The sequence below is a fragment of the Anguilla anguilla genome, chromosome 7 (genome assembly GCF_013347855.1).
Source record: "Anguilla anguilla isolate fAngAng1 chromosome 7, fAngAng1.pri, whole genome shotgun sequence".
NCBI classification, from domain to species: Eukaryota; Metazoa; Chordata; class Actinopteri; order Anguilliformes; family Anguillidae; genus Anguilla; species Anguilla anguilla.
Window position 1 is genome coordinate 31,223,845 of NC_049207.1, and position 16,335 is coordinate 31,240,179.

Consider the following 16,335-nt stretch of genomic DNA (forward strand, 5'->3'; position numbering starts at 1 on the left):
CACGGATAAGTCATGACCCATATTTTGTGCCGCTGACTTACAGGCAAGACAATGCATATATTTGACTAACGTTATGTTCACTTATTAGAGTGCATTTTAAGGACTATTGGACTATCTCTGGTTGGTTATATTCATTTATAGCTAGCTAGCTAACGTTGCTAGCTATGTAGTTTGCTTTCGTAATGTAATGTTATCGATAACGTTAGCTAGTTTGCTTTCATACGGAAGTTATAGTTGTGGTTTTATCTTAACTTGGCTAGCTAGCTAGCAAAAATTATTATTGGATATAAGTCAACGTCCTTAGCTATCGATACTTGATATACTAAGTTAGGTAGCTTGTGAAAATTCAGTCTCCCAAGATGAGCGCATATCATGGAGGTAGCTATGGTAATGGGGCACGGTCTGTCAATCATAGCTCACTGACAGTTCTCGCCCAGACAGTTTGGGTGAACTTTTATAGTGGGAAATTTAGGCTTAGAAAAATATGTTTTAAAATACATTTAAATGACTGAATAATAAAACAATTATGCACATTTGTTTTGTTTTTGCCTGAAGACAACTGGCAAGTGTTACATTCAACCACCATGTTAATCCTTTAACACACCCCCTCCCTGCAGTCTCATCTGCAACTACACCCCCCACCCATGACATAATGGACAATATTGTCTATCTGGGCATTCATAAAATATTCTTTCACCACTCATTAAAAAATGATACCATGTCATTCTACAGACAATATCTGGGACTAAATATTGAATAAATATACAACCTTACCATTGGTCTTACCCGTAGAGATGTCCCTTTTGAGACTGAGTGGTCATATATTGTCTTGAACAATCCGTTTGTGAAACATATATGCATTTGTGATGCCAGGGTACCTTCCAAAACAGCTGTGCGTAATACCACACCTGTTGTTTACGGCGTTGTCGCCCTTTTTAGTACAGTCTGGCTTGATTGACAATTCATTTATTCAGTAGGTGAGAGTATAAGCTTTCTAACAATGTATAACATCATCTAATCTTTCTTTTGGAATAGCGTTTTATAGGTCAGCGTAATTTTCTTACCATCGCATTCAGTCTGTGGTAGCAGTAAATGACGCTGCACCTAACGAAACGTTGTCAGCGATTTTTCGTAATTTCTTGGAAAATACTATTATTTTGGACTTCTGTGCATAGCTAAGCCATATGTTTGCTAATAGACCTAGCTGACATCGTTTTCTGGAGCAAAACAGAAGCGAATAGAAGAGTATCATTGATTTACTGTCTCTGTCTCCATCTACTGAACACGTATAAGATTTCATCATTGCTATGTATGTATTACTGCTCAAAATATTTTGGTTATATACGTTATTTTTGAAATTGAGTGTCTTTAACCCCTTAGTGCACATGCCAAATCTTGCCAGTCCTTGCCCATTTAGGGGGTACTAGGGATGTATCCGAATCCGAAAACTATATTCGAGAAAGCACAAATAATGCGATGGAAACAGATATTTCTTCTACCCGAAGTTGCTCATTATAGTAGATACATTTTGAGTATCTACTAATGAAACTAAAACAACGCGTTTATATTTTTAATTCGTACTTTGGTTGCAGTAGCACTGAATGTCTGAGTTCAGTAATCTAGGGGCTTTGCGCTAAGAGGTTAAATAAGTTAGTGTATTATATAATGTGGATATTTCACACTGTAATGTAAGCGTTAGTTGGGGGACAAGCAGCAAAGCTTCGTAGACACATATTGTGTTTCTACCTTTTCTTATTATTCATCATCATCATCATCTTTTTCTTCTGGCTAGGGTGTCTATGGCAGCCCCTAGAACTGTATGGTAAAAAGTTTTGAAATTTGGCACACTGATTGGGGACAGTCCCATGATTCTTTTCACCAAGATTCATGCCTCCACCTCGAGCGCTGTAGCACCACCAATGGGTCAAAGTTGGAGTTACGTTTATGCCTGTAAGTTTTGAGCCGTATGCCCGATTTAAAAAAAATGAGGTACCGTTGGATTCCTTGGATCAAGCCGAGTTCAACGCACCCAATGACGTCAATTTCCGCCATATTGGATTTTCCGCCATATTGGATTTTTTTGAAAAAGTCAAAAAAAAATTTCACAGGCCACAAATTTTGTCCAATCTTCACCAAATTTGACACAGATGATGTTCAGACCAAGCCTCACAAAAGTTATAGATGGATTTTTGATTTTCAAAAGTGTTTGTCCGTCACAGCCAATCGAAATCGGCGGTGAAGTCGCCAAACAGGAAGTGAGCTCATATTTCAGCAACGCTTTTATGTATCAACACCAGACTTGGTGCCAGAGACTGTAAAAAATATGGACAAAGCTACTGTGACGTCACCCATTGACTCTCTGTGGGTCTCTAAAACATGTTTTGAAGCTCAATGGCGGGCGTGGCCATGTTGTCGATTTGGAGCCAAAACCATATAGTTAAGCGGTTCTGTGATTTTTACAATGTGATTGACAGTCCGGTGCGGAAAAGCCCATCAACCTGAACGAACGATTGCAGAACGAACTTGAGGCTAGCTGACTGTCTGCCGTTATGTTAAAATATATTATCAAATGTTTACGGAGTTTAATTTCCATTCGTGACTGTACTGTGTCATGTAATCACGTTATATGTATGACATTAATAATACAATTATGTTCAGTTTTCTTCAAATTATGTTTCTCAGCAAAACGAATATGCTTAGCTAGCATATCAGCTTGCCAGTGAGCTAGGTAGGCTATCTGTGGTTAGCTCACGCATTAGCAATATGAACCACAGGGGAAGAACATCGACTACGCTGATGGTCAGTCAATCAGAGATGTGTAGACTACTGGTGATTTGACTAGGCTAATTTTCATGTGACTGTCTGGTAGACCTGCTGTTAACCGAGGAAATTATCGTCGTAGGTTTTCGCCACAGTCAGTTAATGAGCCAGTAACTGCTACTAGCTACTCCATCGCCGTTTGTGGTGTTCACTTGCTGGGTGACGCTAGCTGACCGATCGTTCGCAAGTCACTTTCTACCAAATAAAAATTAACACTGTCAGCGGTGATTAACACATCTACCAAGTATTTTAATAACTGATCTGCAGGCGGGTAAATATGACAATGCACTTTGTACAGCAAGTTTTCCACCTGGAGCATGAAGACAAAAATAATGTACATTGAATTTCTAATTATTATTAGGCTATTATATTTTTTTTCTTGTAAATCATCAAAACCAATGGAGAAAAGCCAATATACGCAAGGAGCCCCCAGGACCGATTCTGAGAACCACTGTCTTAAATGCTCTTGTCGGTCTCTTAAATGCTAAAAACATGTTCCTTTCTAAATGCCAGTCTTAAAAAGATGGTTAATTTCATCAAATTCTGTGTGTGTGTGATTTCATCGTGTGTTGTATGTTATTCAGCAAATAAACCTTAAGACTCTTAATTCGCTTCGTGAAACTGAAAATTTTGCAGTGTTTATCCCAAAATCGGGATTATAGGAGCTTTGTCACATGTGTGAAGCCATGGCCCAGGTAGACATTTACGGAATGTACACGACTGACAAGCCGTCAAACACGTTTGACAGATTGAATATTTTCCGGTTAGGGTTAGCTAGCTAGTCAAATGGCTGCGAGCCATTTGCGAACTGCTTTAGCATAGGCTACTGGACTACCAAATATAGCAAGCTGATGACTCTTTCTGCCAACTAATTATTTGTTAAGTAGCTAAAGGAAATAGTAAAAATTACTCGGCTACCGAAAAACTTCAAAGGAGGATTATTTTATGGTCGTCTAGTGCAGCTGTAAATAGCACACGCCATAATGAAATCACTACGAAATGGGATTGCCTTGCATTTTCTGACTTCGCCACAGGTGGACCGTGGACAGAACAGCAATGTCAAGGCCAAGAGGCGCCACCATCCCACCCAGTGACCATAGACTGTAGCCCTACTGTAGCTTAGTCCTCCGCAGCAATTAGGAAGTGACGCAAACTGTACCTCATTGGTCCACAACAAATATTATAACAGTGCCAAATGACACAATAAATCATGAAATCGACCCATGACAGTCATAAGACGAATAAAATACACATATTGTGACTATTTGTTCTCATGAGAAAAAATAATTGACTTTGTATTTTGACCGCATTTGTACCGTAGACTTACATGGAAACTGGATATGAAACACCTATACTGGAGCCAACCGTAGTGGTGCTATTGAGCAACCAGGAACAACAAGTCCAGGAAATGAGCTTCAAAAACGAAGTCTGGTTTTGGCCGCTTGCTTGGTACATAGACTCAGTACCCCTTCCTGAGGACGTGCAAAAAAAAACATGAGTCATTTGACCACTGTGGGGCGCTGCAATAAGTAAAAACGCGTTTTGCCCAATAACTGTTGATGTGTTTGCCATAAAAAAGTAATTCTTGTGTGTGGTTGTATCTTGGGAGATCCCAAGGCAGAGACAAAAGCCTTCCTCCATTACAGTCAATCGAAAATGGCAGGGAAGCCGCCAAACAGGAAGTGAGGTCATAACTCAGCAACACTTTGATGTATCAAAACCAAACTTGGTACATGGACTCGGGACCCCATTTTGAGCAAGCACAAAAAATTTCCGTCATTTGACCACGGGTGGGTGCTGCAATTAGCAAAAATGCGTTTTGGCTAATAACTGGTGAGGTGTTTGCTTAAAAAATAATTCTCATGTCTGGTGATACCGTGAGAGGTCCCAAGGCCGAGACATGGCAACTTTTCATGTCAACCTAATTGATGCGGCCGCCATATTGGATTTTATCGAAAGTTTGAAAAATTTTCACAGGCTACAAAGTTTGCCCAATCTTCCCCAAACTTGGCACAGATCATCTTGGACCAAACCTCAAAAAAGTTCTCTGATGCATTTTTGGTTTTCAAAAACGTTCATCCATTACAGCCAAATCAAAGACAAACGACCCAAACAGGATGTCAGCTCATATCTCAGTTACACCCAATCTTTGGTCAATTTTCATAAAACTTGCTATCAGTGCTTACCAGCCACGCTTTTAACATGATCCGATCAAATTGCCATGGCAACTCTGCCCTGCTGGACTGCTTGGCACCCTCATTGCTGCTTGCAGCTATATTTAATAATGTAGTAGTTTTTGTGAAGCATGCAACAGTGATGACGTGTGACAGTTGGAACATTGCCAAAACGTGGTGGACAGTTGAAAATTGTTTTCATGTCGTCCTATCCCCATACAAACATACGAGAGTATCGGTGTATAGAAATACATACAGGAGTTAATTATTACACATTTAGGTACTGTACAGCATTGTGTGACAATAGTTTTGCATTATTTTTTAATCTGATATCAATGTTTCATCTTAAACCTTCATAAGGGGCTCATTTATATGCTTTACAATGGACAGAAAGCATTATATTCATTTTTGGAGAGATTTTGGATATGTCTCTGGACCCCTAGCTATTTTAGACCAGTGTACTGACAGAAAGCCTGTAATTACCACTTGAAAATGATGCAACAGTGAGTTTCTTGAGTCAAAACAGTTGATTTGTAGTGAAATACGTGAATTTGTTGTGATTTACAGCAATGCATCATTTAGACATTTTGGGTAGATTTGGAGATGCTGGGTACACTGCTTACTTTTAGCTTCATAGAACTTTAGTAGTTCTACATATCCACCCTTAGATTTTATGAACTTGTGGTCAAGAAGTTTTTGATCCAGGACATGTATACTATAACCTGCTGTATATATGCAATCTCCCTGTATTTCATTGCGAACTAAAAAAGAGCAAATTCATTTTAGATTTTTTGCCTAGACAATTGCATTTGTGGCCCTTTATTCCTTCCGAAATTATGAATATAAAGTAATATAAGCTAGTATTATAAATGGTGCAAATGTCTTGTTTCATTTAAGCCACTTGTCAAGTCTCTGTGGTGTTCACATCTGGAGTTATAACGCTTTTAATAGGGTACCCCCTAAATGGGAAAGGATTGGCCAGATTTAGCATGTGCGCTAGGGGGTTAAACTTGTTGCACTGGTACAGCGTACATCCCTTTTATCACTGTGTGATTTTAGCACTGATTGGCCACATGTAAGTGCCATGGCAGGAAGCCATGTAATTTACATTTGGGTGTGGCTTTTTGCAAAACCGGCATACTAAGACAGACAGTTCGATTAATCAATAGGGAAGCTGCTGCTGGCTCCCAGTGGCAGAGGCTCCTCCCTTTTGCCCCAGAAAGTACATGCGTTCGTCCAGACTAGTTGATAGCTTGACCCTGAGCACCGCCACTAAGAATTGGCCTGATTCAGCCACAGGGCATTACAGAGCTCAACAATTCATAAATTAACAATTCACTAAGAATCACTGCTTTTATGTAAATATTTAAAACCTGCTAACCTGATTAATCTTCTCAGTTTGAATACATTTATGTATGATTTTTAGTCATTGCCATCTTCATTTGCAGCCATTTTGGATTCATTGTTCATATCACTTTACTGACTTTCATGTGGTTGATTCACATGCACATTGGCACACAGGTCAGCTGTATCTCCAACCAGTACTCCTCAAACAGTATAACAATCAACTGAATTTCCACAAAATAAACTAAAGTAAATCCTGTTACATTTGAATAAGGACCAGTAACAAATGTCACAAGATCTCTCTACAGAATAAATTTGTCTCAAGAAATTTGCCTAGGATTATGCATTTACCACCATTTTGAATAAAATCAAAAACATTTAAACATCTCCTAGACAGTTGGACTGATATGCACAAAACTTGAAAAGTAGCATGTACTCATAAGTGTTATATAAACAAAGTTGGTACAATTCAAAAACGTGCTCTGAGTAATCCAGTGAATTTGCATGTGGGTTTGGCTTTTATTACCAAGAAACTAATAAACTGCAGACAGATACAAAGCGGCGATACTTGCCTATTATTAACTCCATCCTGAGGACATCTGTAAAGAATTGGCCCTGACCAACCACTAGGTGGGCACAATGAAGCTTCAACAAATTTTAAAAATGGAGAAAATTCAAAAATTACATTTTCCTTGTAGACATTTGAAACTTGCCATGGCTGACTATGCATCTCATTAGGAATACAGCAAATAAGCAGGATTTCAGGATTTATTGGCTGTGGTTAATGGAAAGTCATGTGATTTACATCAGTGATAAATTACTGGCTATTACTGGTTGCTAAAGTGATAAATTACTGGTTATCCGATGTGATTTTCTCGTTTCCAAAACCAGAATCAAACGAGGAAAAGTACAAAGCACTGCTATGTCTGCTCCAAGGTAACCTAGCAGCGCCCAATCCCGCCACTTTTTCGGAACTTGTACCTTTGCAAACACATTTTAAAAGAAAGCAAACACTTGACAGCATCGCCGCTTGTCCTGTTTTGAAATGAACGTTCGTCTGTTCGCCTGCGTATGAATGCCATCTGTACTGCACATTTCACTATTGTATGAACCCAGCTGTCATTATTAGAAACAAAAATCCATCGTTTTTCACGACAGAAAGGTTAAGCTGATGGCCGTGACATTTCTCAGCATAATCAAAGAAATGTCAGCAAGTTTGTACATTTAAATATTGTATGGCCACGTACACATGAGATACTGCAATACAAAAGCCCGATCATGTGTCCTTACACCTTAAAATAGATAATTGCTGCATGTTGCTTGGACTCTAATTACTATCTCATAAAAAACATGTTTTCAACATACAAAAATGCTAAGTTAATCACACATACAAAGCACTGTCTATAACTCATTCATTTCAAACTGGCGAAATCTATGCCTGCCATTAAAAGTATTGATGTCAAAATGACGGCAAGTTACTTTACTTCAAACAATATAGGCTATCTTGCCTCACCAAAATTAAAGAAACTGTATTCCAAAAACAATGTCATTCAATGTTTTCTAATTGTTTCAACTCACTGGTGTAACTTTTTTAAGAAAATCAATACATTTACCGTCATGAATGCACACGACGCTGGCCGTGAGTGACTTTTGGTAAACATATGCATTGAAGATTCTGATATTTGATAAGTGCAAAAAGCAATAGTTCAAAGCAATTGACAATTATTAGTTAGCAAATATAAGTGTAAGAAAATGTTAGTGTAAGATATACAAAGATCTGCCTGAGGGGCAAGGCCAGGATTCGATCGTCTGACCTTGTGCTTCCCAGTAATGAACGTTGGCAGTGTGCCACCATCAAGTAGCGTCCAAAGACATGCATTTTCTTGGTGAAAATTGTTTGTGGTTTTAAAGAAGAGAGGTCAGTAAGCACTGCTGAGCTCTGGTTGTATTCATATGGCCTGCCGATATTGTAAGCAGTTAACTGAATGTGTAGATGGTATGGCATAGATGTGGTGGCAAAAGCAATAGTTGAGAAGTAATAGACAATTATTAGTCAGCAAATAGCATTACCACTGAGCCACATACTGACTAGCTGTGGGACTGGCAATTTTCTTGGGGAAAAAGATAACAAGTCCATTTTGCTTGTGTATGTGACATTTTGATTGGCTAGTGCAGGTGAAGGATGGCTGGGGTATGTAAAATGGGGGAGACATATCCCTTGTTGGCTAGGAGCATTTCTGGCAGGAAAAAGAAGAAGAAGGAGAAAATGTAAAATCTCCTAAGTTTGGAGCTTTATTGTGTGGACATGTGAAGTTGTTTATGAATTCTGTCTGTTGAAATGGGGTCAGAATGTACAGAAATTAATGTTTTTAAGGGCTGAGAGTCTGGCTGTTGTGGTTATTTCTGCGGGGAACCCTGAAAAGTGCGAAACTCTTGATGCTGTATAGGTATGGGACATACTCCGCCAAGGCGTAACTTGGCTGGATGGCATACCTAGCATCACCAATTCGCCACAATGTAGAAATTGCAACACTTTTTATTCATTGCCCCCCCCCCCCCCCCCAATATTAATGTTATGTAAATGACAGTAGTTATGTTTAGTACTTTGTTGTATATACTTTGCATGCAATTACTGCTTGAAACCTGTGACCCATAGACACCCAGTGCTGATGTCTTCTCTGGTGAAGTTCTGCCAGGCCTTTGTCTCTGACTGTTTATTTTTTATTTTTCAGTCTCATAATGGCTTCCTTGACTTTCAATGGCACTCTGATCCTCATGTTGACAAACACCAATAACTGACTCCAAAGGCAATCAAAAGCCTAGAATCAAGGCTAGATGCTGAAAACTATCTCATACCTACACTAAGTAAGCAATTGAACACACCTGACAGATCACTCGGCTAGCAAAATAGCCAGTTAGATAATTTGGCCTCCTTGCTGAACGCATGTTTTTTTTTGTGTGGTTTTTGAACCCCCCAGGAGCAAAATATTATTGTAGTTCAATAGTTTTCCCTTATTGTTACATGCTAACATTAGCTGTTATAATATTATAATCTGATTCCGGGTAAATTTTGGTTGTAGTCTGTTCTGAGATAAACAAAATATTTCCTAGTACAAGGGTTCCTCCAGTCATTGCTATTTAGTAAAAAGCTAGCTAAGTTAGTTGATTATAACCAGGGGGATTCCACTCCAGGTAGTTCTTTTCAGTGTTATTTATTCAATGCTTAAAGGACCATACCAGTGTTTCTGCATGTCATTGTCCATTGTCAACATCGGCCACATAGTTTACATAAACCTCGACCATTTTTCCCAAAATTGCTTTATTTTTGATATATCATGTTTGTTTACGTTTTGTCCAGACAGACGTCATTCATTGCCATTCATGTTGAAACGGTGTGCAAAAACACTCTACGATACTTGAAAGTTGCTAGGTATAGGAAATTCACCCTTTTGAAAATCACTATGCCGTTTATATGAGGATGATATGGAAGGGTACAAACTCATTAGGAAGGATAGATCCAGTAAGAGGGGTAGGGGTGTAGCTGTAGGTGTGAAATTTTAATGTTCAGAAAATTCCAGAAATGGACCAGCTTGTGCCTAGTGAGGATATTTGGATAAAGCTCATAGGGGAAGATGAAAAGGGCCTTACGGTACGAGTGTGTTACCAGCCGCCAGCTTCAGACAGTAGTGTGATGGGTGACTTCAATTACCCTGATATTAATTGGGAAATGATGACAGGACAAGGAAAAAGTGAGGAATAGTTTTTAGATGTAATATATTTTTTCTGCACAGTATGTCAATCAGCCCACAAGAGGGAAATCAATTCTGGATCTGGTGCTTAACTCACTGTGGCCAAGCGGAATCGATAACGATTTCAGAAAATATATAACTTTAAACGATTTAATTCAATCTTCTACTGGGAGTTTTGCTGTTTATTGAGGGTGTGACAGAAAATTTTGGTGCCGCTGACTGTAATCGAATGTTTTTCACATTTACCGTTCGATTAAGCAAGTACCATTTACAGTACATTTTTATGGGTTAGTGCTGTCAGATTGTACTAGCTACTTTACATGAAACTTTTACGGCGATCAATAAAGACTAACAGCACAGTACCACTTACTTCTTTTCACTTATACCACCACTGTAATGAACCAAAAAAAAGGCTACAAACTACCTTTTCTATGATAAGTGTGTTGTCGAGCTAACGCGCATACACTGCTGGCGACATTCTAAAGCTCCGTTTTGCCCCATACTATATAGCTAGCTAGCTATGGCATGCCCTGACCTCTGTAACATTATTTGTTGTCCTCCGGGTGTCCATACATCTGTATCGGTGGTTGTAGCTGTGTGTCCTTAGCTCCTACTCATGCCTGCAGGATAGAATCCGTACGCGCTAACTAGGTTAACTAAAGTAGGCGATCCGTACACACTAACTAGGTTAGCTAAAGTGGCGAAACGCAAACATGTTAGGGTTAGCTAAAGTAACGTTAGGCAATAAAGCTGTGCTTAAAAATGTCTTACCGTACCACCATGCGTCCTACTAAACGAAACACCACCTGCGCATGCGTCCCACAAACCTCCCTCAAAGGTTGTCCGTGAGTGAGTGAGTAAGTGACCACAATTTGCCACACATAGCCCATGGCGCCAGTTCCTGCACGCCGTGGGAAAAAGACTATGGGAACCCAAGAGACTCTTTGAAAGGCAAATTACCCAAGATGCAAAAAGTAATCCTAAACGTTTTTTTCAATACTGTAGTAGGAAAAGGAAAGTCAAAGAAGATATCAAGTGCATTAATGAAGAAGAAAATGAAGAAGGAGCATTGCTTTCTAAGAATAAAGATATTGCTGATAGCTTCATTAGTTATTTTGTTGAGAGTTTTACTAGAGAAGAGGTTACTAGTAGACTGGAAGGCATATTCAATACTCAAAGTCTTATCAGATATTGAAATAGAGGATAAAGAAGTGCTGCATGAATTACTTAAACTAAAGACAAACAAGGCAGCAGGTCCTGATGGCATATACCCAAGAGTACTCAAAGAGTTAGCTGCAGTCATTTTGAAACCACTGGCAGGTATTTTTAGACATAGAAACTGGAGAAATACCTGAGGACTGGAAGCGAGGTAATATAATAACAATATATAAGAAAGGGGACTGTACGGATCCAGGAAACTACAGGCCTGTAAGTTTGACGTGCATCATATGTAAAATACTGGAATCTATCATTACAGACAAGTTGGAAATATTTCTTGAAAATAGAAACATCCTAAGGGATAGCCAGCATGATTTTTGTAAGGGAAGGACATGTCTGACAAACATTCTGGTATTCTTTGAAGAAGCTACCAAGTGTTTTGATAATAACAAGGCATATGATATTATCTACTTAGATTTTCAAAATGCATTTTATAAGGTACCACATGAGGGACTTTAGAGGAATGAAGAATTAGAGGATGTATTTTAGAGTGGATTCGGAACTCGCTACAGGGTAGTACACAAAGAGTAGTAGTAGGAGGGATATTATCTGAGCACGGAGCCGTTAGAAGAGGAGCCCCACAAGGATCGGTTCTGGGACCACTGCTCTTCCTCATTTACAGTCAGGTCCATAAGTATTTGGACAGTGACACAATTTTCATCATTTTGGCTCTGTACGCCACCACAATGGATTTGAAATGAAACAATCAAGATGTGATTTAAGTGTAGACTTTCAGCTTTAAGGGTTTTGTCAAAAATATTGTATGCACAATGTAGGAATTACAACCATTTTTATACATAGCCCCCCCCCCCCCCCCAATTTTAGGGGCTCAAAATTAATTGGAAAAACTAACATAATCATAAATTAAATTGTCATTTTTAATACTTGGTTGCAAATCCTTTGTTGTAGGATAATGTACCAAATAGTTGATTTGGCCACACCTAATGTTTTGCTATTTCTCTGATGGGTTTTTTTTTTCAGCCTAATGATGGCTTGCTTCAGCTTAATATTGAGAGTTAACAGCAACAGATTCCAAATGCAAATGCCACACTTGAAATCAATTCTAGACCTTTTATCTGCTTACTTGTAAATGAAATAATGAGGGAATAACACACACCTGGCCATGGAACAGCTGAGCAGCCAATTGTCCAATTACCTTTGGTCCCTTAAAAAGGGGGGACCACATATAAAAAGTGCTGTAATTCCTACACCGTTCACCCGATTTGGATGTAAATACCTTCAAATTAAAGCTGAAGGTCTGCGCTTTAAGCTCATATTCATTATTTAATTTCAACTCCAATATGCTGTGGTAAACAGCTAAAATAACAATAACTTTTGCCAAATATTTATGGACCTGACTGTATATCACTGACCTTGACAGGGACTTAAGCCGCGTTTCCACCAAAATTACCCGGAACTTTCAGTCCCAGGAACTACTTTACCAGGAACTAAAAGGTTCCTTCAGCCAATGGTTGTCTGCGTTTCCACCGGGGTCTAAAGTACCGCGAAGATTAGGCAAATTAGCCCACTGACGTTGTCGTCGGTCCATCTGTCATATGATTTCTTCTGTAACCCCATACTACCACCGAAGTAGCCTACATTATTTTCTAATAACCGGGACAGCCCGGAGGGGTTTATTCCACTTATATACAACGGGTTACCAACAATGACTATATATGGTTACTTTTGTATTTATTGATTTTCATATATCCTCTCAAACACATTCATTAACAGCAGAAAACGTGCGCACACTGTAAACAATTTGCTGTTTTATTACTTTCTCGTCGTCAATTCCATATAGGCTAATCGCAAAATGACAAGAATAGAACGAAAACTCGGACTTACGTGAAATGTAAATTAGTAGTGGTACAGCCACCATTTGCTTTCCTTCGAAGTTACTGCTAGCCGAGCAGCGAAGTGTGCCCTCCAGATGCAACCATGCACCATAAAGAGTCCATAGTCTTCCTGTCTTTTCGTGGAATTGAAAAATGGCAGTAAAATTGAGTAAAATTACGGCAGTCTGAAAAAGCTAAAGGGAAGATTACTAGAATTAACCTGTTATTTTACCCGGATAAAAAGTGCGTATCACCAATGTTAATTATGCAGAACTACCGCATACCTCACATACTGTATCAAACGTTTTGAATCAATTACAACGGGCTAACAAAGAAAATCCGGAAGAAAATATTCAGCAACCGAATTAATCCGTTTGAATGTTTGGTAGCCTACGTAATATGCTGTCCCAGCACGAATGCTTAGCATTTTATAAAACGATACTAAAGCAAGAAAAGAACAGAAGAGCACACGTTATAATTCCAAGACGTTGACAGGCTATAACCAAAGTAGGCTACTGCGCCGCATAACGTACAAGTTTGATTTGAAGTTTATTATGAAAATAAATTGGTTTGCCGCTGCATATTTCAAACATGGCGGGGTAATGGCGGAAAATAAATACAACACAAATGCTACGAGTACTCGACCAATCAGAAATGTTCAGCGCTGCAAGCTCCACCCAAAAGGTTCCTGTACTTTCGGAAAGTACTACCCCCCGAGCAGGAACGTTTTGGGGGGTAAAACAAAGCCCCCAGAACTAAATTTAGACCCTAGTTCCTGCGGTGGAAACGCACTGAGTTCCTCAAAAGGTTCCTAGTTCCGGGGTATAGTTCCTGCGGTGGAAACGCGGCTATAGAAAGTACATTGGTAAAATGTGCTGATGATACAAAACTGGGAGGCCCAGCTAATAGTTTGGAAGCTACTAAAGTAATCCAAGGAGATTTAAATGAAATCCAGAAATGGGTGGAAACCTGGCAAATGAAATGTAATATAGCCAGATGTAAAGTTCAGCATGTGGGAAATAAAAACATTAGGCAGGATTACTTTATGGGAGGAACACAATTGGAATGTGCTCAGTTTGAAAAAGACTTGGGAGTAATGGTTGATCAAAGCCTTTCTGGTTCTAGGTACCATGCTGTAGCAGTAAAAAATGGCAACAGGATGCTGGGATATATAGCCAAAAATATTGAGTATAAATCCAAGGAAGTTATACTTATCTTATACAATACATTTGCTAGACCACACTTACAGTATTGTGTGTAGTTCTGGGGGCTGTACTACAAGAAAGATATTGAGGCTCTGGAAAAAGTTCAAAGAAGAGCACTAAATTTATTCCTGGTATTAAAGATAAAAGCTATGAGGAAAGACTTAAGATGCTTAGTAACTTAGTAAACTTAGTAACTCTTCTAGCTTAGTAAAGGAAACTTAAATTCATTAAGCGGCTCAACAAAGTGAAGTAACAAGAGATTCTTCAGGTTGAGTTCTGTTATTAGAATGAGGGGACATAAATGGAAATTAACAAAAGGTAGATTCCATACAGACATTAGGTATTTCATTAGGTACATTTAGTATTTTTTTCACACAGAGAGCAGTCAATGTGTTGAATTTCCTGCCAGACCACGTAGTAGAGGCAGCACTAATTTAGGTAGGAAAATGGCAAGCATTATTGGGCCGAATGGCCTGTTCTCGTCATTATATTATGTTATGTTATAATCAAAAACATCTGTGAAGCCATTTGCCCCAAATGTTATGGTGCTCTGAAATGGGGGGACTATGTATAAAAAGTGCTGTAATTTCTACTGGGTTAAACCAAAATTATAAGAGTCTAAAATGGTAAAGTTCAGAGCCAAATCAATTTTTTAAAAATATGTCTTTCTTCCAAGCATCATGGAGCTCTCTGTATATATGCATGTATAGATATACATATCTATGTACGGGTATTCCCATACATGGCCTCACATACTGGCTGCTTCAAATACTAATGTATTTCGCATGTGAATATTATATTTTCATTTGGTGAATTCTTAGTCCTATTGATCATTTTTATCAGCAGCTATGGTAATGAGGGGTTGGGTGATGTCCAATGAGAGGTGGTGTGGGGTGGACTTCTTGACAGAGGGTTGTGTCCCATCCCGCTAGGCAGAGGAGCTGAGACAGAGGCTGAGGGACCTGGAGGAGAGGGAAAGGAGGGAGGGGAAGAAGATGGCCGATGAGGAGGCGCTGAGAAAGATCCGTTCTGTAGAGGAGCAGATCGACACGCTTAACAAGAAACTGTCTCTCGCCAAGCAGGTGTGTGTGTGTTTGTGCACACGACTTTGTGTATGTGCGTGCATACTTGTGTTTGTTTGTTTGTGTGCCTGTGTCTGCACATTTAGGTATGCTACTGCGTGTGTGTGTGTGTGCGCGCGTGTGTATGCGTGTGTATTTACCATTCTCTCACACCATGGCTACAATGCAATTACCAACGATGTAACCATCCTACACTGCCCAATTCCACCCCCTACCCCCTCGTGTGCATGGCAGGAAGAGGACGCCTTGCTAAGCGAGATGGATGTGACAGGCCAGGCGTTTGAGGACATGCAGGAGCAGAACATTCGGCTCATGCAGCAGCTCAGGGAGAAGGACGATGCCAACTTCAAACTGATGAGCGAGAGGATCAAGTCCAACCAGATCCACAAACTGCTGAAGGAGGAGAAGGAGGAGCTGGCTGACCAGCTGCTCACGCTCAAAACACAGGTGGATGGGGCTAGAGCTCACCAGTCACTGTGTGCGTGTGTGTGTGTGTGTGTGTGTGCGCATGCGTGCGTGCATGTGCTAACTTCCCTTCCCCCACCCCCCGGGCAGGTGGACGCCCAGCTTCAGGTGGTGAGAAAGCTGGAAGAGAAGGAGCGCCTCCTACAGAACACTATCGTTACTGCAGAGAAAGAGCTGACGCTGAGGACTCAGGCCCTGGACATGAACAAACGCAAGGTACCTCCACTCTACTGGACCTGTCCTTCAGGAGCCCTTGCTCTATTCTCTAACCAGGGCTGAGTGCTGATGGTCATCACTACTTGAGACTGATTGTTCTCCTGCTGGTGTCTCCTCCTATGTCCAAGGACCTTTTACACCTGTTTATGACAGAGTACGTTTCTGAGGTTCTCAGACTTTCTGTAGGGCTGTCTTGTGGCTGCTGCATCCTCTGTAGGTTCAGAAAA

The 16,335-nt window shown here is 39.8% G+C and overlaps 1 protein-coding gene across 1 annotated transcript in view; it reads left to right on the plus strand.

The window, feature by feature from the left end:
- rnf20 (ring finger protein 20, E3 ubiquitin protein ligase) overlaps positions 1–16,335 on the plus strand; it is a 74,748-nt gene that overhangs the window by 46,132 nt on the left and 12,281 nt on the right. The window contains exons 17-19 of the mRNA XM_035427340.1: positions 15,278–15,427; positions 15,662–15,874; positions 15,983–16,108. Of these exons, the coding sequence (XP_035283231.1) occupies positions 15,278–15,427; positions 15,662–15,874; positions 15,983–16,108 (489 nt within the window). The remainder of the gene's footprint in view (positions 1–15,277; positions 15,428–15,661; positions 15,875–15,982; positions 16,109–16,335) is intronic.